The sequence below is a fragment of the Mycteria americana genome, chromosome 1 (genome assembly GCF_035582795.1).
Source record: "Mycteria americana isolate JAX WOST 10 ecotype Jacksonville Zoo and Gardens chromosome 1, USCA_MyAme_1.0, whole genome shotgun sequence".
NCBI classification, from domain to species: domain Eukaryota; kingdom Metazoa; phylum Chordata; class Aves; order Ciconiiformes; family Ciconiidae; genus Mycteria; species Mycteria americana.
This window is the reverse complement of record NC_134365.1, coordinates 64,483,329-64,506,490: the sequence shown is the minus strand read 5'-3', so window position 1 is coordinate 64,506,490 and position 23,162 is coordinate 64,483,329. Positions and strand designations below refer to the sequence as shown.

General features: G+C 43.3%; 1 protein-coding gene across 1 annotated transcript in view; it reads right to left on the bottom strand.

Annotated features, from left to right (window-relative positions):
* Positions 1-3,680: 3,680 nt before the first annotated feature.
* AKR1D1 (aldo-keto reductase family 1 member D1) overlaps positions 3,681-23,162 on the bottom strand; it is a 35,359-nt gene continuing 15,877 nt past the window's right edge. Inside the window, exons 2-9 of the mRNA XM_075491710.1 lie at positions 22,355-22,522; positions 17,750-17,866; positions 13,203-13,280; positions 10,842-10,964; positions 8,981-9,090; positions 8,310-8,475; positions 7,453-7,535; positions 3,681-3,748 (exon numbers count right to left, since the gene is read on the bottom strand). Of these exons, the coding sequence (XP_075347825.1) occupies positions 3,706-3,748; positions 7,453-7,535; positions 8,310-8,475; positions 8,981-9,090; positions 10,842-10,964; positions 13,203-13,280; positions 17,750-17,866; positions 22,355-22,522 (888 nt within the window). The 3' untranslated portion in view covers positions 3,681-3,705. The remainder of the gene's footprint in view (positions 3,749-7,452; positions 7,536-8,309; positions 8,476-8,980; positions 9,091-10,841; positions 10,965-13,202; positions 13,281-17,749; positions 17,867-22,354; positions 22,523-23,162) is intronic.

Here is a 23,162-nt window from a genome sequence, read left to right as displayed (position 1 = left end):
CTTCTGGCTGATGGCTTGGTATGGCCACTCGCCCTTTCCTCCACAGGACACATTACACACCCTTGTAAAACCTCTTGACAGCTTTGTGGTACAAAAATGTGCAATATAAATTCAAAGGGTATTCTTTAATGTAAGGCTGTAAAATGTACACAGGGTGCATCCCACTTTGCCTCTTACTATTTTCCCTATTCCTTTTGTGAGCACCTGCACAGCATCAGGGAAAATTGGAAAATTGGATGCATGTCCCTTCTGAAACAGAGTCATATTCCAGATATTTAGTCTTGGGGAAGATGAAGCTGTGCCTCCCTGTGGGGAAACATATTTGGCTAACCATGTAGTGCAGGGTGGGGGAAATGTCAGCGTGTTGCACGATAACTGCTTGACAGCGCTTCCTTGATGCTTTACCTATTAAATGTGAGCATGCACGTGCCCGAGGAAGGGCCCAGCTGCAGCAGCTGTAAAGCCTTGTGGTCTGCCCTGAGCTTGTGTAGCAACAGGGAATGCCTCTTCCTCTCACAGCCAGGTAAGCTCATGCTCTAATGTACAGCTGTGGCAACTGCTTCGCTGCTGGGCATGCAAGTATATCACCTGGCTTTCTGCTGGCCAGCCCAGACCAGCTCTTGGGCTGCAAAAGAATCCAAAATGCTGCATCACTTGTTCTTCTCTCTGCCATAAAGTCACTTTGCATAGTTGAAGCAAGCTTCTTTGGCCTGGATTTCATTTCACTTTGCAGCTACAGGAAGAGTCACAAACTACTCAGGTTACTTACAGTAACAGCAAGTAAGTTTTCCCGGTACATATTTGGGTCTATTCTTGTCATGTGCGATTGCTATCATAGCAGGAGGTGCTGGAGCCCCCTCTGCCCGCGCTTGACCCTTCCAGTTGGAGCAGGGCTGTATGCGGCGCTTCCAAGTGATGTGTTTCGCACCAGGCAGCGAGTTCAATAAGCCTCTGAAATTTGCTAGATGCACGCAGATTGTACGTGGGGCCGGGGTTTGGGGTTTTTCTATCTCTTTGTGCATTGCTGGTGGAATGCGTTTCCCAAGCCCCCATCTGCAGGCCTGTTTATTTTCCCTCCTCTAAACCTTTTCTTTGTAGGGCAAGATGGAGAACAATGGGGAGCAATGGTCTGAAACTGAGCAAAGTGGGGGAAAAACTAGGCTAGACGTCAGTAGCAGTTTCATAACTGATGGAAACGAGTATGGAAGCATTCGCCCCTGGGAAGAGGCTGAATCTTTTTTCATCAGATTCAAATGAGGCAATGCAAAGGAGGAGGAGGATTCTATTAAAATTAGAGGGAGGAAAAAAAGGGATTTGCTGGCATGACTTGGGCTGGAGGAACTCTCACAATCTTTCCTGCCTGTTAACTCAGTACAGATTGAAGACTTGATTATAGGGTATTATTTCCTGTTAGGCTTCAGCGTATCGTCTTCCGTATTTACACATACAAGGTCACCTGATTTATTAGAACCTCAGGCGCTGCCTAACCTCAGGGGGGGGGACGTCTGGAAAGAGCAGATAGCTGTGAAGGGGCTGGCGTGAGCATTTAAGATGAGCATTAGTTGACATTTGCGGTGTAGAAAACAAGAGCTTTGCCAAACCCGGCCTGAATGTTGGCCATGGCCAGAGACCTGCACCTGGTCAAGTTACAGTGCAAAAATTTGTACAGTGCTACTGTTAAGCAGTTGACCCCCGACAGCTCTATTTAAGGCTTGTACTTATGAAGCAACTGGAATAACACGTTTGGTATGGTGGTAACTGTGCTCCTCTCTGGCACTTGAATTTAGACTTGGATTTTGTTCAGGTTTTTGGCCAGGACCTCAGCTATTTGCAAAGGGGCAAAGCAGGGCTGTCATAGTGTTTCTGACCACCGCTGGGAGCAGGGCTCCACCTGACCTTGGGATTGTCCTTAGATCCACACCAGCAGATTTTTAATGTGTCGTCTTCCTCCTCAGCTATACCTCCCCCACCTTTTTTTATTTCCCTCTCTGGTCTAAGTGGGTAATAGACTAAAATGAGAATTGCCCTTGGGTAACCTCCAGCAAGCAGAATGCTCCTCTGTTGACATAGCTTTATAAATGGATTTATAAATACTATGTGAAGGCCACCCCTGGTGAAGGGGCCTGACTTCTCTAGTGGTGCCTACTGAGTTCATCCAGGGATGCATTGGCACTAGACCCATTTGGGAGCCTGTGAAATGGTCACCCCTGTACCTCTGCACCTCAGCTCTGAGGAGCACATCCTGACCCAACAGGAGTGTCTCCATGAACTGTACGCTCTGCTGTTTTCCTGTTCCTGACACTCCAGGGATAACAAATAGCAATGGTAATAAATAAAAGTAGATGCTATAGACTGAAGGTTATGTGCGACCCATTTTCCAATGGCAGAATGCATGTTTTAGTACATGAAGTACTCTCTCTGTGTACGATTTAGTTTCTTCTCCAATACCTCTCTAGCATACCCCCTTTGTGGCAGGAAACTGGAGTGCCTGGGCACAGGAGGGAGGGAAAGTAGCCTTCTGCAGATGTGGGTATAGGCTGACGCACCTATAGGCTGCAAAACTTGTTGAGCAAGCAAGTGGTCTGAAAAATAAATTCATGCTGAAGGACTTAGTCTTCCTTACACTGGTGTCCATGCTTCTGCCCCCATGTTTCAGAGAGCTGAGGGGAGATAGAAGGAAATGTCCAGGTTTCAGCCCGGCTGCTTCTGCCTGATTCCTACCCTTTCTTGGACCTGCCAGTGTTCTGCAGTCTCAAAGCACGGTAGAAAGTGGTAATTAACAAAATACAACTTTCTCCTCATTTAAAACTTAGCTTCCTAATTCAGTATTGTCTTGGTCAGGAGTTTATGCAAAAGACTAAGAATTTTGAAGTGAACAGAAGCTTTCTTGGGTGAATATCAGTTTGTGGAGCAGGAAAGAAGTTTAAGGGATTTTTAATCTCATGAGATGAAGCTCTTGCTAGTGCTAGCTCCAGGATGGCTCCAGGTTGCATATGCAACGCTATGCAATACCATCCTCGTATAGCAGCTTGAATACAGATGCAATAGTCATACACCCTCCTGTGTTTCGCTGAGGTGCGGTGGACATGAACGTGCTTATAATGCTTTAGGGCTTGAACTAATTGCATGTGGAGCCAGCTGGGACGTACCTACGGAATGCAGCTCATGTATGCAGCTGAAGAATACTCTGGTCAGAGTGAAACAGGCTTCATTGCATGAAGCAGTGAATATATCTATATCTATCTATATATCAATATACATATGCGCATTTATATATCAAATCCAATTAGTTCCCCACTCCTAACTTTCTCTCACTTGAGCTGTGAAACAAAATGATACTGCTTCACATCTACTGAAGCAGAACTTCTTGTTTCAAATTCAGTGAAGAATGTGCCATTGAGTGAAAATTATTTGGCTTGAACTAGTGAGCCTGTTTTCAAGAGAAATCTTCAATTTTATCAGCCGTCAGTTTTGAAGTCTTGATGCTCAGCGTTAAAGCCTCCTAAGCCAAAAACAGAGATTCAATAGGTTAAATAGATTTGCTCTTCAGTAGCAATAAGAGACTGACAAGACAAGAGGAAGTAAATGTCATGTTTTAATGCTGATTTGAACAGTCCCCCATGAAGTCAAAGTACTAAACATTGGGTCACTTTCAGCGAAGCCTAATGGCACCAAGTTAGGAACCTGTCTGGACACACCTTGTTTTCAGTATTCATCGCTGAAGGGATACTCTGGATGGTCACGCCACCTGTGGATAGGTCAGATTGAACAAATGAGCTTCTTGGGTGAAACAGGATATCACATCACTGATGCAGTTGTCCTGTGCCTAGCAAACTTCTTTCCCTTGCAATATATAGGTGGCCTTCATGGAAGGCTCTTCTGCTTATTCAGAAGCTGTCTGCTCTGAATAATCTTCCCTGCAGAGTTGAAAGCAAACCTGTGCATTTAAAGAAAGGACAGTGAAGGACCATTTTTCAGGCCTACAGACAGATGGGAAAAACCAACAAGAGTTTGGATGTCAGCTATTCTCGCTATATTTGTGAATTTAACTCAGGTTAGTACAAGTGTTGTAGGGAAGGGGGATGGCTTCACTATGTGTGCATTGTGGAAGGGGAAGATTTCTTTGTTCAGATATCTAGAAAGACCCTCAGAAATAAGGACTATATTTGAAGGAGAGGTGGAGGCACCAGACTCTGCTACTTTGGCTTATGCAGTTAGAGCTGGCATGAACAGGTCTGGATCTGGTATGGTGCCTTCTCCAAGTGGCTGCCATACCCAGACTAGGTCTGGCTGTCCTCTAGCTCAGCCTAGGTGTAGATGCTCTGCCAGGTTAATAGCACCAGTGGCAGAGAATTTACAAAGAAGCTTTGGGGTGACTCAGGTCAGGGGACAAAGGGATGTTCATGGCTGCATACTACCAAAGGTAGAGATGCTTCAGGCTTAATTTTAAAAATTGCATGCTCAGGGAAGATGCATGATCTAGGATCATTATAAAAGGCAAGAAGAAAATTCCCAGGGTCAACTGCAGGTGGAGAAAATAACACAGTGTTTGCCCATTATTGACAGACTTCAGAGAGAGAGGTAGTTGGTTTTTGTTTTGGTTTTTCTTGTTTGTTTGAGAAGATGATGTTAAAAGATGATGTTTGTCAAGCCCTGGCTTGACAAACACTTTCCATCAGCAAAATAAAAAGTTTCTGAAAAGCATTCTCAGGTGCACCATGGCAGCTGGCTGCCTTGTCTTACAGCAGAGCACAACAGATACTGGCATTTATCCCAGCTGTGAATTGTTCCAGTTTAAGAAGGCTACATTTCACAATATTGAAGTTAACTAACTGGAAGGCATCAAACATTTTGAATTGGTTGTGTCAAAACATTTCATTCCAATTTTCAGCCAAGGTGAAGTGTTTACACATTAACAGATTGAGTTGGTTCAAAAAAACAAGCCACAACACTTTGGCTTTTTGGTTTCAGTATAACTTGACGATGTCTGAGTTGCCAGTGCCATAATCTCTACTTTACATCTATGGAGCATGCTTGCTAATCAGATCTCACATGTTCACAGGTCTGAGTCCTTTGAGTGAAAATGATTCACTCAGAGGAGTCAATGCAGCTTGGAATACCTGCTAAGGAAGAATATCCATAGCAGAGACTGGGAGGACAAGATAAATCAAGCAGACAGATTAATACAAAACTTGCCCAGCACAATACTTCTAGATTTCTCCAAGGGGAGAAGAAACCATTTCAGACTAAGATTTCCTGGAGTACTCATATTTTTACAAAACCTCCGTTTTCTGCTCAGATGCTTAACTTGCTAACTCATTCCACTGATTGCAATATCCTGTTCGTATGGGCTTACTCACACCATCAGAACAACAGATTTGCACAGAGTACCCATGGTAGCTGATAACTGGAAGAGCCAGAGGAAAGCTGGATTTTTTCATTCCTGCTGGCATTTGCATCACAGCAGTCAAAGGTTTTGCACAAAGTTGACTAACCAGAAGTCTTCCTGTATGATGGTTTGACTTTTTTAGATACATATTGCCAGATGAAATAAGAAATCTCTTTAGGCTGGTAACTCATCTGTTGCAGTGTCAACTCCAGACACTTCAGTGTGAGAACACATAGTAGGCAGATATAAGTTTAGCTGCTCCTTACATGGCAACATCACTTTTCCGAGAAGGCATTTTTCACAGTTTAGGTTTAGGTCAGACTGTATTTAAGCATTTTCCCCCAACATGGCACTCCTGTGAAAAATAGAGCTGGCAATGTCCATCCTATGCAACCTGTTTTCCTTGTCCTCAATGGCCTCCTGTGACCAAATTTAGTCTAACAAAGCAAAGTATTTAGTTTATTAGTTTTTGGATTGGTGGCTTAGAAAGTTCTTCTCCTGTAGGCATTTGCATCCTTTAACTTTGCTTCTGGAAAAGGCTCTTGCATTTGCACCAAGGTTACTTTTCGTGTATACACTCACTAAAAGTTTAAATGATGTTATAGCTCAACTTAGCTATGAAAAACCAAACAATTTCAAATACCAAAACACACATAAGAATCTGCTAGGCCATTTGTGAGAAGCCTTCTGGAACCAAGTGCTGCTAATTGATGGAAGGCTATTTTAAGTTTTAAGAAACTAAAGCTTCAGAGCACCGGGCTGAACTTAAATGTGAAAGATTAACTCCATTATGATGCTTTTAACTTAGTTCATATTTATGCAGCACAGTGAGTGGTTTATTTGTTCCTTTGCAACATTCCCCCCATCTTTTGAGCAGTGGTCAATGTTTTAGAGTGCTATTGATGCTGCTATTCTGCTTTTCATTATTTTAGTGCTTGAGCACACTACAGTTTGGTAAGACACAGATAATCCAAGGTAACAAGAGAAATGCATGGAAACGTTTCCATGCATTGAAAATGTTTGGCTACACATTGAGTGCCCTGAAAAGGGGAAAGCATAAAGTTCAGCCATAAAGTGTAGATGCTCTTGAGCTGAAGGAAAAACAAACGTCCTCATTCTCCAGAAGAGGAGATGTTGGGCCAGTCTGAGCCTTCTGGGGCAGTGCAGCCTTCAGGTGAAGCAAAACTACATCAGGTGGTAAGCTTTAGATCACAAGCAGCAAGAGATCAAGCCTTGTTAGTTCTCAGAAGAGATAATTAGGAAGTGGTCTAGCAGTCAAACAAGCTGCATGGCTTTTCTGCTTTCCATATAAGAAGGTACAACTCACCATGCCACAGGAGAGGGAGATTGCTGAAGAAGACCTCATCAGAGGAAAGGCCAAAACAAAGTTTCTGACCACTTGTGGTCACGAAGATGTATCATCTTTTATGAGGAAGCTAGGTAAGCAAATTTTGATGTTCTCACAAAAGTATTAAGCGAGAAGGAGCAGAGCTCTCCCTAAATTAGCCCTGCGGTTTCATGTAGCAGTGTCCTTAATTTTTTGCCTTCCACATGGCAATTTAGGACAAGTTGCCTCTGGAAACACTAGGTTTACAATCCATAGGCCATTGTACTCGAGCAGCAACATGGCTTGCTGAGCACTGGAAGAGAAGGTGGGAAGGATGGGAAAGACAAGAAAGTGCTCCTATTTGAATTTGAGCTCTGATATCCACACTGCTAGACAGGGGCAATGCTACACCTTGTGAGTGGCTGAGACTGTCATTACAACATATAGCAGAAAGCATTTAAGGAGATGGAGCAGAGACGGAATAGCCAGATACAGTCACTTTCTACTAGGTGGGTTTTTGACATCTGAGCTGTAAGCAAATATTACACACTTATTTTTGCAACGGGTCCAGGAACGTATTCAGGCTGCATTAAAGACCTCCCATATTTAAGCCTTACCTTAAAAGAAGGTTGTTTATACAAAAATTAATAGTAAAAGGAAGTGATTTTTTTTTTTTTTAAATCCTCTGAAAAGACAGGAATGTTCTGTGAGGATCTAGGATTCCTCCTGGACTTACATTAACAGTTCCACATAACGAATGTTTTTGTTCAGGGCTTCAATTTCTTTCATCTCTTTCTCAGTGAGGGAGAAGTCAAAGATCTTAATGGAAGGATATGTTAGGAATAAGTTAGCATTTCTTGTCACAATCAACATTCATATGTTCCAGATTTCAGAAGTACAATCCCCTCTCCTCCCCTGTCTCCCCCACAAATCCATACTTGCTTGCATTTACAGGAAAGTCTTGAGGACATGAATAAGTCCAGTCACATTTTGCAAGAAGAGAAAGGTAGTCTGGCAAGTACTGGGCCACCAGCTTTGAAAGCAATACACTGGCACAGAAAGCAGGGAGCAGTGTGAGTACTGAGTGCTGCAAGGGACACAGGAAGAAATTCTTCATCTTATTTGGGTGTCATGGCCAAGCCAGATGCTTTCTGGTGGTGTGGTTATGAGCCTTTCTGGCACACTTGCATGCAGCAACCCTTCCCTAACAAAGCTGCCCTGTACCTGCAGACTGGACAGAACAAGTCAGTCATTCCTGAACACCTACAGCCAGCAACCTTGGGCTACTGACCTACTGAATTACTTTATCTCGCTTGTGCTGCTCACTACAGCAACTGATGCTCTGGGATACACCACCAGCTGGAACTTTAGCTACTCCAGAGGGTTAAAAGACACCAAAATTTCCTCTATACTCTGCTCTATTATTGTCACATCATGGTACCATTAAGTGATGGGGACAAAAAGCATCAAATGTGGCAAAGCTTGACATTGGTTAAGCCTTATGCCTACAGAAAGAAATGGGAAAATCACCTTCTATAGGGGCTAAGCCAATGTAAGTGGATTCATGCATGCACCATCGGAGTACGAATTTACCTGGAAATTCTCTCTGATACGTTGTGGATTGAAGCTTTTTGGGATGACCACCACCCCTCGCTGGATGCTGAAACGCAAAGCAACCTGTGCAGCTGTCTTGTTGTACTTTTTGCCAATGGCATTCAGCACAGGATCCTTCAGTAAAGGAGGGGAGGACACATTTACCCTGGAAGAAAATTGGGAAAAACAAACAAACAAACAAACAAACCTCCTTATCTTTAATGCCAAAACATAGAGGCATCTACTTGTTTGTGGACAGAATACTGCACCTTTTTGACAAGTAGTGTGAAAGATGAGAGAAAAGCTTTAGCATTTAGGTTGGTGGGCTGTCAAAGGCAACTTCCTATGTGATGTCCTAATGTTGACTTAGTTTCTGCTTTCTCACCTAAGCCTCAACATTCCCAGTTACAGACACTTGCTTTCTGTTAGAGGAGACCTGAGGCAACCTCCTGTACAGACACCTGGCATTTTTTGATGACAGCATGCATCAGGAGTGTTGCAAGTTTACATTCACAACAGTAATATTTAGACACTGAAGTTTGACACTACTCTGAAAAATGGGGACAAAGGTATTTTTCACAGAGACCCAGCAATGGAGAACTATTATTCTTTTCCTGGATACTAGATTCTTTTCCTGGATCCTGCTACTAGAGAGTAATATGGAAACTTACCATGTTTCATCCCTTGAGGTTCCCAGTGGGCTGTATCCAACAATAACAATGTCATGTTGTCTGCAAAATTCTAAGAGCTTGGGTTGGGTGAAATAGGGATGACATTCGACCTGCAAGAGTAACGTAGAAAGGGTGATTAATCAACAGGACCAGATGATGAGGCAGATGGTGTCCCAATATTTGAGAGCTACAGACCAGATGATGCTTTCAGGAAAGGACACATGTAAGTTAAGGAATAGGGAAACACAACCTGTGGTTACTGTTCTAATTGTACATTGCTGCGTGATGGATTTTTTTTTTTTTTTTTGGTGGACAGCATATCAACATCTGTGATTATAATTTGGCTGCAGGGAATTTTTATTGGCCCCCAGTGGAAAGGTGGCAATAAGCGAGGAGATGGAGGTGAGGGAAGCTCACTAGAGAAGTAGGCTGAGACTGCAACCCATCTCACGTGGGTCAGATCTTTGTTTCTCTGCCTCTTGCATTCAGGATGACTAATCTGATGTCTTTAGGGGAAGTGTTGGCATAAACTGTCCCAGATAGAAAGGTGAGGAGGCGGATATGTAAAAGCTGAGACATCTCCATAACGATTATGACCTTGTTACAAGCTCTGCCCTCCCACATCGCAAATACTGTGCATCATTCCCTTACAGGCAGGGATTTTCTGGCTGTCTCTCAGTCTCTGGGAAAGGGATGTCTACAAGGTGACAGAGCAACCACTGTTTGCAGGCACTCTGAAGCTAGCTGGCACATCTACGCTTGCTGGCTAGCTGCCCTAAGCTGGGCTTAATCTTTTGCCTGGTTTTCCTCAACCCCAGGAAGCAGCAGCAATGCTCAGTGCAGTCTTAGGGGCATGCCAGAAACAGCAATTGCATTTTGCACCCACTAGGCATGTTAATACCGGTGAAGGGTGCTGGAATTTCCTCCTCTCACAGGCTACATTTCCATGCAGGCCAAAGACAGAAATGAAGGCTATAGCCAGCCTCCCTGCCCTGCCCTGTGCCAATCCTAGCCCTCCAGGCCATACGCTGAGGGTGGGAAGCTGGTCTCAGTTGCTCTCTGGCCTCTTCTCTGATACTGCTAACGTGGATATTTGTTTGTGCCAGATGAGTCAGAAGAGCTTCCCAGAGATTTCTAGGAAACGCAGTGAGCTGCCAAATGTCAAAGGTATTGGGCATTCGGATGGGTCACTGCCACTTACGACCTTATCTGAGCCCCGCTACTGTAATTTAACTTGGACATGCTTATCATTTTCATTGGCTTGTTCAGCTCAAGTTGGTCACTTAATGGGGTCTCCTCTTCAATTTAGGTTTTTCTCTAACTCTTACTGACGTCTACAGGAAAGGCACAAGAGAGCAAGTACGGGAAATTTAGGAGTTACTTCTAACAGCTTTTAAACTTGGGAAGCTGAGAGTGACTCAGGATCCCTGGTACTTAGGGTTGTTTTGGTTTGGTGTCAGCTGAGGTAGACATGGCTTCATTGAGGACTGGTTAGCCCTGAATGGTTTGTTTTGGGAATTTTTTGGACTTGAAGTAAGGTACATGGCAGAGATTTAAGATCAGCATTGACTCAGCATTCAACCTTGTTACAGAGCTTGGCGCAGAGGCACTAGTTTTATAGTCCTGGAGCAGGAACTGAAGAGAGTGACCGTTCCAGCATCTTCAAATGTTTATCTTTAGCCTAGATAGGATGAGTAATATTTTCAAGCTAGAAATGGAAGTGTGACAGTATGGAGGGCAGCATCTGTGGCAAAGTGTATGTCACCCTTCTGCATGTGGGGGCTTGGGCCACGTGTTGCCTCTGTGTTCCCTACAGGGCGGTGGCACCATGGCAGGCACCACCCTTGGCTTGCAGTCATACCTGGTTGCTGACAGGTTTGTACTTAAGTCCTGGCTTGTTCAGGATCATCTCCAGCTGCCTGCGGTTGAAATTGGATACTCCAATAGACTTTGCCAAGCCTGCATCTTTACATGCTTCCATAGCCTGCAAAGAAAGCAAAGACCAGGGGAGTCCCACATGTTGGCTTGATTCCTTGGAGCATGCGTTTTAGACATAGGTAGAAGATAGTCCATTTTTGAGATTGCAGAAAAACCCTTGCTGCAGCAGAACTAACAGCTCTACTAGCATGAGGGCTGGTGCTGTCCTGCTGTTCTAAACTCTGTTCCTGTGTAGACCTGCTTTCCAGACCAAACTCTAATGTTTTATACCTCCTGTGAAGGTAGAATTTGTCTGGAGAGCAGAAAGATTAATCTGAGATATAGATACGTAAGTGCCAGACATCTGCTTTCAAACATTTTTACTTTATGCTGCTTTAGCACTGCCTCAAAGCTGGAGAAGGGAGAGTGAACAAAACAGATTGCTTTCCTGATAAGTCAATTTATTCCTTTTGATTGTATGAGAGTTTTTCATATGAAGTCTCTATCCAGTGAAATCCCCTAAATATCTGGCAAGGCACATCACAAAACCAGCACAGAAAACTTCAGTACAGTATGAAGTAGAAAAAAAATGGGGGGGAGAAAGGAATTCTAGATAAATCACTAGATAAAGCACTTCAGATAAATCCTCATAGCTGAGAAAGCCTTATGAATACTGGATATGAATACATGCCCTGGTCTTCATTAGCTTTATCTGCTGGGTTGTTAAGGGGAAAGAGGGTCCTTTCCTACGGTCTTCCCCTTTGCTCCCAGAAACTCTGCACACAAATGATTCAGTGACTGTTTGAGGCAGAGCAGACCCCACTGTGGAGCGGGATGCCACTCCTGCCAGTTTTGTTATTCCTTTCTGTCTCACAGGAGCTGAAAGCAGGGAGAGAGGAGGCACCATGTATTTGATGACCTCTAGTTGGCCTCATATGCTTTGTATCACTTGGTAACAAGTCAGCAAATATAGTCATCTGGAGCCATTTTTGCCTGCTAGCACCATACTGAGAGAGTGAAATTATCTGGATTGAGTTTAGCCAGTTTTATTTAGATTGATGCTATTATTTGCAGGCGCTCACCACCACCTATTTTTCTCTCGGCTTATTAGCTGAAGAGACAGACCCGCTACAATATATCCTTTACAATAAGCACTAGCCTGAAGATAAAAACATAACGGTGTTCGGGGCAGCTGTTGCTTCTAACATTTGAGCAACTAGCCTGTGAAAGAGGAATGAACTGCATCAGCCAAAGACGAGGGTAACATAAACAGCTAACGTGGAAGTCCCCGTTCTCCCTGAGACCCAGCCCAGATGGCTTAGCTCCCAGGGGAAAGCCCAAGCCCTCTCCCACTCTGAACTTTCACTCAGAATTTCACCCATTCTCCATCTTTATCTGCTGCACCTCAAGTAGAGCTAAATTGGGACATGACTATCCAGCTCTGGACAGTGCAAGCTGAAGTGGAGTGTGTAGTAGCCCATGTTATATCTCTTGGTGTGAACTGGGCTGAACTAGTAATGCTTTTGCAGCAGACCTGCTGCAGAAGGAGAGCTGACCAGCTTTGGCCATAAATTAAAGATTGTCCAAGGCTTCAAAAGGCAGGAACATAGGATTACTAATCTCACTTTCTGCCTCACCTGAGATCCTGGAGCCAAGTGGCAGGAGGCTTAAGGAGACATCTGGCTAATAGAACTACAGCACATCACAAACAAATTTAGGATGCAATCTTTCAGGCAAATGCTACTTCCCTCCAAGTTTTCTTAGCAGGAAAACCTTGTGTTCTCATTTGATAATTAAATTTAGAAGTGAGTGAACTTGTTCTGATGGCAAGGGGCTTGGGGTTTTTGTTGTTGGTTTTGTTGGTGTTTTGTGTTTTTTTTTTTTATGGTGAGCTTTAGGGCAAATTCTGTTTTATCTTGAAGGTGAAAAGCTTCCTTTTTTTGAGGAGGATCTAGTCACCGCTTAAGGCTCCAACTTTCTTCTGCTGTAAAGATCTGATAAAGAGGAGAGATTGGTAAAAACCTACAGATACCTCATCTAGCAAATGTAGAGTGTACTCTCTGAAAGAAGGAATGTGTATGTCGGATATTTGAACAATGTTTTATTTTGTTATAAAAATAATTAAGTGATGGCAAGAAGCAACATCCCTAGGGACAGAAGTAAAATTTATCCATGGAGCTAGTACAATTTGATCCAATTGACCCTGTCAATATGCCTCAGCTCTGTTTATGAAGGCCACAAATAAAACTGAGAATGAGGATCTGTGTTTTTAAAGCATATATGGATGGGTGTTGTGTTTGCTTACCTCCCAAGTGGCACATAAGTCTGTCTCATGGTAGATAATTTTTCCATTTTCATCTTTTGGGTAGATTGCATCTCCAGGCTGAAAAGTAAAACCACACTTCGTTGTTTAAAGAAAAATTTTCGCTCTTCAGAGCAAAGATTTTTTCCACAGACTCTGTTTCTACTAGCAAACAAAAAAAGATTCAAAAGCTTTCTGAAACCCCCGAAGTTCAACAGGTCATTCATGCTGGGCTTACCACATCCTCCACTGCTAGATCATTCTTGGATACACTTCTGAACTGTCACACGAGTGCGTGCTCAGGAGTTCCCGGATCGCCTTGTTTTTCAATAAACTTTTGACCTTTATGTTATGGCATCCAAAGGACTAGTCCCCTTCCAAAAGGGCTGGGTTAGAGTACCAACCTGTATTCTTTTCCATTTCTTCCCTCCTTTCTTCCCAGCCATTCCCCTGATCCTGCTTGTGTCCTAGGCACCTGGACTGAGCTGGTACTCTTCCCAGCTCCCAACAGTTGGAGGGACCATTTCCAAGAGCTGCTTACTAGCAGTAAAGGGTTACATGCGTAGCTACAGTACAGGCTGTGAACCTCTTAAGTGCATTATCCACCTTTCTTTGGGCACTAGGAAGTCTTTCTTCCTATCTCTATACCCCATAAACAAGACTTCAGAGATGAGTTATGAGCTGATATCTCATGAGCACAGCTTTCTTTTATTTGCTGGTCATTTCACTGCTGTTGCAGGCAATGTATTAATACCTCCCTCCCTTTTGTCTGATCGCAATTTCACTTTTCATAAAAACCCTTCAGTGATGTTTGGCACTTGATCCGACTGCAAACTGCTACATTTCAAAGCCCTGGGTACAAGATGTTGACAGGGTAACTCCTTGGGAACATGCAGCTGTGACCAATATGATGAGTAACTGGCACCTCCCAGTTCAGTCAAGAAGTTCAAATTCAAGGCATTTCATGGGAGAAGTGAGCCTAAGGAAAACAGCCTCAGATTTCAGAGGCCAAGGTCTAAGTTACAGACATAAGCCTGTCTCATCCAAATGTGCTGGTTTTCCTCAATGAATTCCACAAAGATGACTTGTTGCCTTTGTTGCTTTGTCTTGCTGAAAAATAATCTTGACTGAAAGGAGGTAGGTGGCTGTTGCGTACACTTTTGTATTAGAAGGCAAACTGTTTGCCATCATGACATGAGGCTGGAGAAGCCTTATTTACAAAACCACCCCATGGTATTTTGGAACAAAACATTCATCCCCACGATGTCCCAGCAGACTCTCCAAGGACTGCAAGCTCAACGCATAGCAGTTGGACTTCCTTGAGTTCAGGGGATGAGTCTGAATTCAAGACCTTTTTACTCTGTTCCACTTCTAATTCATTAACTTCTGTTCAACATTACTTTTTTATAGTAGTCAATAGACAGCAATTACATTAGCTAATCTATAATCCCCCCATTTTCCTCTATTTCTATCACTTGTGTTCTAAAAACTGAACAAAGTCGGGATGAATGTGGCTTGAAGATGAACTTATCTTGACTGGGATAAGTGGTGTCAGCTATTGTGGATTTCCACAAAGATCAATCCTTCCTCCTGCCTTCAGGGAACTGCACAAGGTGTTGAAGTACAGTTGTCTCTGCTCAATAGTTGCCAGGCAATACTTTCTCTGCCAAGCTACCTTTTTATGCAAGGGAGTTCCTGAATGGAAGAACTGTCTGCAGATGGATAAAGAGGGATAAAGTGCTGAGAGAAAGGCAGTGTTTTGATGGTGGCTACTGGGTCTTTGAAAAGGTCTTTCAGAAATTGGTCACATTTCTCAGCTTTGGGTTCTCATGGACTACACCACACCAGTCATTCCCACAAATGCTGTTGTCTTCTCTTGCAGTTCTCTTGGAGACAGCCATGCACCTTAGACTGAATGTAAGGTGGCTTCCTACCATGCTGCTGTATGAGCACTTATTTAAGTGGGACAAGACCGTACAGTCACTGCCACTATGCAGGGATCACATCGTATCATGTCATGTTCAAAGTCTGGAGGCACTCCAAAAGCTACCAGACAACTTACTTGCATATTTAAAAACCAGCTGTTGGTAACCACTGAGAGGAAAAGCCCTGCTCCCCTTATAATAATTTCCTCACCAACACAGATGCAGGAAGACAGGTCTGCACAGCTCATCGCTTTCACAAAATGGTCTTTGACAAGCAGGCTTTCTCAAGAGAGCAATTTTAACAATGTGTGAATGCCCATTGTATAAACAGAAGGCAATAGGAAGTCAAATAGTGAAGCCATTGGTCTGTTCTGATTTATTCTCTTAAAATGACAAGGAGATACTTGAATGAGACTTGTTCAATGTATGGTTAAAATACCTGCTTTCCTGCTAGATCACAAAATAATTTAGTTGGGAGGGATTTGGAGATCATTTAGTGCACAGGTACCTGCTTACTGATGGATCAGTCATCTGAGCAGAGTCCCCTAGAAAACCTGCCAGTGGGTATGAGCTCCCCAGGCAGAGGGCACATGGTGGCCTGGAGGAGACCTGTTGCTGCTGGTCATCTGCCTTGCTAGGGTAGAGGGGCTGAGCACCACCGCTGGGCTAAAGGGAGGAAGGACAAAAGTCCTGAATGGGGAATCTGCATGAGGAAAAAATACAGGGAGGCGCAGGCTGGTAGGTCAGTGAATAATGTCACCCCAGATGTCGGCCATTCTTGATCTACCCAAAAGTGCTGGTGTGGTGGGGCTTTCCTTCTCTGAGTGGTTCTCTCCAAAATCAGATTCCTCTTACGCTGCCTAAAAGCCCCTATAACAGATCGCACTGCTGGGCTCTGCAGGGGCATGTTTCTTACTGGTTTCAGACTGGGACTGTAAGTTTTGTCTCAAGTACTTCACTGGTTTCAAGCAGAGACTGCTTTTGCTAGAAGGCTTTTGGGGCAACAGAAAAGCACCAATGTTTGCGGACTAGGGCAGAGCAGGAGTTTATTAGCGTTACACCTGCACACTCCTCACCAAAGGCAAGCATTGCACGCAGGATGGGTGTATTTGTGAGAGAGGAAGCAAAGAAAGGAAACTTGTCACCATTGCAAAAGGGTGGGGTTTTTTCTTTTTGTATTTGGCACAGAAAAATGTATATTTTTCAGGCAGAAAGCGACTTCTTTTTTTCCTCTCTTCTCACGGAGGACAAGAGTGAACCTCTAGGACTGCTACTCCTTTAACAACTCAGATGATTGTTGATACAGGCCTCAGGGAGTCAGATGTACATTACTTTAAAGCCAGCTGTCTATATCTTTATATTGTGAGACAATGACCTTCGCTAAGTGGGAGAATGAACTACTAGAGAATACAAACACAAGCGAAGGGAAACAGGAAATTGCAAGTGGTGGGAAGTTTTTAAAAATGTACCCAAAAGGATTCCATACGTGGGACCGTATAAATAAAGTTTTAATATCTGAGTCCAGTTACTCCTATACAGGTCTTAATGGAATATGGCTTCCTTGGGGGAAAAAGGAACTGCGGGTCTAAGGTGATTGCTTCACTGGTAAATTGCTTCCTATCTGATGCTTCTGGCAGTTTGGAGTCTGTAGTAAAATATAATTTTAATAATCAGAGAACTACCTTCCTTGCAAAAAAAGGCCAGTTTAGAGCTTGAACATCCCACAGAAACAACTAGCCAGCTAGTCGCCTGACCTTATTCTCTCTAAGAAAAAGGATTTAATTGGTTCAAAACCACTTAAATACATTTTGACTCTCATTCTTCTAATTTCACTATTATTTAATTTGCCTTTATATCATGTACTTGCGGAGGAAAATTGTAAAGCAAGGTGCAAATGGCTGTAAAACAAGAAAGTTTGGGGACTTGCAAGAGCTCGTTGCAAGGGAGGCATGCAAATCTGATGTGCGCTCCTTGCATTCAAAGGTTTTGACTACAAGTTGCCCAGAGCCAGCAGCACGAAGGAGTATCAGGCTTTAACTTTTTAGACATTTGAGAGTGAGAGATGGACAGCCCATGTTTGGGACCAACTGTGATCTACTGAAGCTGTCCAAGAGGAGCACTGTAGTTCAGGAGATTAAGATCATAACCATGATTTGCCCAGTGGCTTTAATACTACTGAGCCTATTTGTTTTTTGGGACAGAGTAAGGAAATCAACTTGGTGGCTTTTTCCCCTGTCCCCCTCCAAACTTTGCCCCTAGTCCTTTGCTGCTTTGTATAACCACTTTCCTCCAGTGACTCCCTCCTCATGACTCAGAGAGGATTAAGACACATGTGCTGCTTCAGCTACAGTAATTCTTCAGCACAGGAAGTGTTCAACCCCAGTTAGGAGGCCTGTCCCTCCAGCAGAGAGACCCCATGCTACAGCTGTCAGTAACTGTTCTCACACCACCTATATGCCTCTCTTTGTGTGGGTAGTGCACAGAAATGTATGCATGCAGTATATACCAACCATTATTGGGCCAAAGTGCTATTTTCAACATGGACTGGAAGCTGCAAGGAGGATGCTAGATGAAGACCTTGGTTCAAGCCAACCATGCACTTTTTAGGGCAATTTTTCTTTTTACCTTGAAAGCCATTGGCAGCTCAATAATGTAGAGGTCAACGTAGTCCAGCTGCAGGATCTTCAGGGTTTTCTCCAGCGTGGGTCGCACCAGCTCTGGGGGGTGGCAGGTGTTCCACAGCTGGGGAGGCAAGCACAGGCTCCTTTGGGTGCCAGGAGGAACAGTGAGCATCCTCCAGCTGACACCTGCCCCCCCACCACACACACACTCTTGTTCTTCTGCCAGAGCCCGTCATGCACAGTGCAAAGACATTGTGGTCTACCTCACTGCAAGACAGAGGTGAGGGGCCTTATCCTGTCCTCTGCCAGAGGCAGATGTAGAGGTTACATCTGACCCAGTAAAGCCATTACATATTTGTTTATTACAAGACAGGTTCTTCTGAGTTGAGTACATTGCAAACTCTTGCTCAATGAAATTAGGCAGATTCCTTTTGTTTTCTGAGCTTTCCAAGCATATGCTTTCACTGGAAAATTTTGTTCCCACAAGAAATCTGTGGTCAGTTTTATGCTTGAAGGCAGAAGCTCAGATCATGTGAGCTAGTTATTGAACAACCAAGCACCCGGCACAAACAGAATCTTTTGGTTTTCTCCTGTGGTCATGGAGCCTGAGTGAATGCCTGACCTAGGGAAGTTTTAATTTACTCCCCCGTCCTCACTGAAAGATGTATTATTGTTTAGTTACTGTAAGGCAGGTGTGACTAGTTAAAGCACAGCCTTTTCAATTTCTTTCATAACCCTGCAAGGAAGCAGTTGTGATGCCCTGAGGTTGCTATGGAGTGTACTTAGTTGATTAGCTTTCAGTGCTATCTCTAACTGAACTCTGCTGATGCAAATCTCTTTCAAGAATAAAATCATAGCATGGTAATTAGTAACCAAGAGCTCTTTGTAAACTGATTGCTGCAGTTAAAATCTACAAAAGCCAGAAGTAACACACAATAGAAGGTTTAAAGTGCTATTTGCTTGCACACAATAATCTGGGCTATTTTATCTTCTTTTTTCGATGCACAAAACTGACAGGTGGAGTCACGTTGAGGTTTTTGGCACCTTTATTGGCTGGAAAAACCTGCTGTTTACTGGTACGGTCATTGTCTAGCTAGTTCTGCCACCAAAGCTGGTAGTCACCGTATGCCAAGGTATAGAATGAATTCGTTCCTGAGACACAAACCACTTGAATTGCCATTTTCAGGAGAAGATCATGATCACAGGTGTCAAAGGACATAGCCTGGGTAAGTTTTGAAGTATTTTAGATGTTTGATTTTTTTAAACCAGGTTTTTTTATTGTTTTCCCAGGGAATAACTATCTGCTCAGTTCTGCCAGCAGAGGCAAGGACATGTTATCTTGAAGTTCAGTTGTACTGAGAGCAGCACATCTCACCCTGCCCTAAGCTGACAAACCAAAGCAGGATTTGGCACCTGGAAATTCATACTAGGCCTTCCCCAGCTGTATGTTGCAAGGCGTGAAGGGTTTATGATCACTAGACAGTGGCTACACAGGCTGAGGTGTACTACAGTAAAGGACCAAGGTCCCACTTTCAGAATTTTAAGCTGTTCCACTGGATTTCCTGAAAGCCTTTGGTACGGGTGTTCTTTAAGCATTTTACATGTAAAATGAGATGTTGTTTTGGACTTGAATATAAGTAAGGAAATGAGTCTGTATACCCTTTATGTTTAGTTTGTTTTGTTACTGTGTTTTAGAAATTTAGTAACCTGAGGTATGTTGATAGTTTAAAAGCAGTTTTTCCAAGCGCCCTTTCTAGCCCAGCGCTATTGAGCTCAGTACTTGCCAGTGAATATACTTCCCTTTAAAAAACTGCAGAGGTTCTAAAGAAACAGCCTTTAGAAATAGCAAACATTTGTACTATGTTAATACATAGATGCCATGGAAACTTGCGTTTCATAACTGTTTTCATGATTTGTACAAGTTTTTGCATTATCTACCTAAGTAGAACCCATGTAGACGTTTGAGCAGTCAAAGCTGCCAGCTGGCTTTGGCATTTCAGGACACCACATTTCCTGGAAATGTTACTTCTAGTTTAATGAAAGAAATATCCTGGGATGAAAGAGGAGACCAAAAAGGTCTTGCTACATAAGCCAAGTGAGATGTTGGCAGTTGATATAAAACCTCTAAATTTTCTGGATGCTGAGCTGCTCTGCCTGATCAGCCAGCCAGCAGCAAGAGCCAAGTGCAAGTGCTGATGATTTCAACTGGCAGATGCAGCCCGACTGCACCAAGTCACTATTCCAGTAACACTGCCACTCAGCGGGGCTGTTCTTGTTAGTCCCTGCTGATGGACCAGCCTTCGGTTTGCATCATCTATGTTTAAGGAAAGATCTGCATGAGGCGCTTGAGTCTGAAGGGTCTTGGGAACTTCCAGTACTTCTGAAGTCAGTAAGGCTGAAAACAAAACCAGCTTTTGTTGTGCAGACTACTTTCAAGAATGGTCTACTGTATCTACCATGTTTCCCAGAAGATGCAACAGTTCATATCAGTCAGTTACCAATCAATGGCTGATGTATCTAACGGTGGCTTGATATTTGTCTGTAGTTCATAAGATACATAAGTAAGTTCATAAGGTACATAAAGCTGAATATACATAAGCTCATAAGACAAGGGACATCCAGTCCCACTCCTCCTGGGAAGTTCAGAGCTGCTGTGAAAACGTTCAGTGAAACCTGTGAAAATCCTGGACTGTGATGGATTTAATTGGTTGCAGATTATTTTCCACTTCTGCCTTTGAACTCTTTAAAGACTACAGAGATGCTGGAATGAACTGTCACCCTGAGCACCTGAAGTTTTGTCAAGCACAAACAGGACACAACAGAAAGATAAATCCACGTGTGTCCCATCTGAGTCACAAGACAGGCTGGAACCACAGGCATTGACTATCGTGGTACTATGAGTTGCAGCCCTGTGGCTTGCAGGATCTGCAGTTCAGGGAACAACTGAACTTAAAAACAAGAAATCAAATGCAGTTTCAGAGGTGGCTCAATGTTTAAGTAGTGATCACCAACTAGGAAAGTCACCTAGTGATTAGATCAGACAACTGAATATAGAAAGGCTTAAAAAATAAAGTAAGTTTGGAATCTTGATAAAATTTTACCAAGAGATGTACTTTCACAGAACCTAAAGGTTTATATGGGAAAATAAAGTGCAGGGGAAGCAGCTGGGAAAGTTGAAGACTCAGAATTGTTAGGACATCTGGTTCTAACCTTTTGGCACAACTTTGTGGTTTTGATTTGAAATATTACTGGTAATTTGCAGTAATGAAACTATAAAACAGTTGAAACAAAGTATTTTGACTGATCCAAATCAACATATTTGGCATATGAGAGGCTGAGAGACTACCCTGATAAAGGTGGAAAATTTGAGGACGTGCAGCTTTTCTCAGGATGGCAAGGTTGTTACCAGTAGAACCGAGCAGGGAACTTGGAAAAGAGTTGCATACTTTACAGATTGGAAATTGCTTTACTTGGAAATTGGTCTATAGCTGCTGAAAATCCACTTGGTCTGCAAACTACCCAATCCGAAGCTTAGTTTCCCAGACCATAGAGCTTAACTAAATTGCTCACAGTAAAACAGGCCTTTATCCCATGGGATCTTTCACTCTAGGAACCGTGGTATTTATTTCCAAGGCTGTTGAGTAACTGTTGTGGATTACGTCTTATTTGGGAAAGGAGAAAGGGAAAATATTAGGCCGATATATCCAAAGAAGCACTGCAGGAAGGGGAACTTAAGGCCATAAACTACATTAGAAACTGGACAGGCACCATGAACTTTCTGGGGCCATCTGACCTTTATTCTGCAATGTGCAATGAGGTCTCTCTCTTATACCTGGGATCTAGTCACTGTAGTTGTAACAGCTTTTGTCAGACACTTCACTGGACAAGGCATTTAATTCTTCTACCAGAGAATCAACTCTTACAGCTAAGACGTTAAAGCGTGAACTAGCTTGTGCGCTACTCCGGCCTCATTGCTCTAGAGCAGAAGCATGATGACATCTTCTCTCCAAGTGAGTCGATTGATCATCCTCGAACTTTTTAATGACAGGTGATACAGTAACTAACAGTAGCTTGATGAGTAATTTTCTGGCAGTAGTACCAATGCAAGCACTTGTTGCTCTCCCGTACGCAGACACTTGCATGCATGTGCTTGGTCCCACCCCTTTCATTGTGCAATCTCACAGCAAACCTGTGCGGGGAATTGCTCTAACAGAAAATAACTCATTTGCAGGATCATTGTCCGGATCAGGCTCAGTGTGTGACTACACAAATGTGTGTGCCAGCACAACATGTGGAACAGTAACAGCTTAGGCAGCACTGCTGAGTGTAGCAATGGTCTAAACTTGCAGGTACTTATAATCCTAGGCAGAATGGATGTTGCATGGTTCCCACTGCTAACTGAGCTTTAAACTGAGAACAGCAGTGATTCCTGTGCTTTACAGCAAATCTAGTGCTCATAAAGCTCTGAGGCATTATGGTAATGGTAGGGAAGAAAAATAAAGGATGGTGGGTCTGGAAGCATGCCAGATATTGACCACTGGCATTCTTAAGAAAGCCCATTCACAGAAATCCTGGGTTTAGTGTAAATAATCTGAGTGCAGCTTCTCACCTTGCCACAGTAGAAAATGTCTTCTCGCTTGATCTTTCCTTCAGCAATCTTCTCCCGAATGGCTTGTCCCACTTCATGCTCATTGTAGTAGACAAAGGCACCGTCAATATGGCGGTAACCAGTATCAATGGCAATCTTCACTGACTCCAAACAGGAACCTTTGGGAGTCTAATGGGAGAAGAAAAAGCATAAACATAGTTCCAGCCTCCTGCTTGCCTCTCTTGCAATGCTATAGAGTCCCTGAGATACGCACAAGGTTCATGCTGGAGTTCATCCAGTCTAACCATCCCTTACCTCCCCAGACACCTGTGTTTCAACTTCTGAATAAAAACGTGCTGTGTGCTTTTCTTCAAAACTGTCACAAATGTGGAATTAGACTGGAAAAAGGAGCAAAGCAAAAAATTCTCTATGTGTCTAGGAAAGAGAGAGTACTAGGGGCCTCAGAAAGTAGAACTGAATGTATTTGATATGAAAATTATTTCAGAATTTCTTATCTAGACAGCAAGGGCTTTCCTACAACAACCATTTGATAAAATCCCTTACTCAAGTGGAAGAAGGCTTTTTGGTTGAGCAGAGCTGGTCAACCACCTGCCTGATCAGAGGCTGTTTGAATACCTTACGGCCCAGTAGAGTTTTCAGCAGAGCAGAAATTTGAACTTGACTTCTTCCTCCTCAAATCAGCTTACTGTTGGTGGTATCACAATTCAACGGGTGATAGCTCAGGACTTTCTACTGGTATTCCTAGTTCTGGACAGTTGCTTTACCATGTGGCTAAGAACTAGTAGATACTTTAGTGTACATTTATATA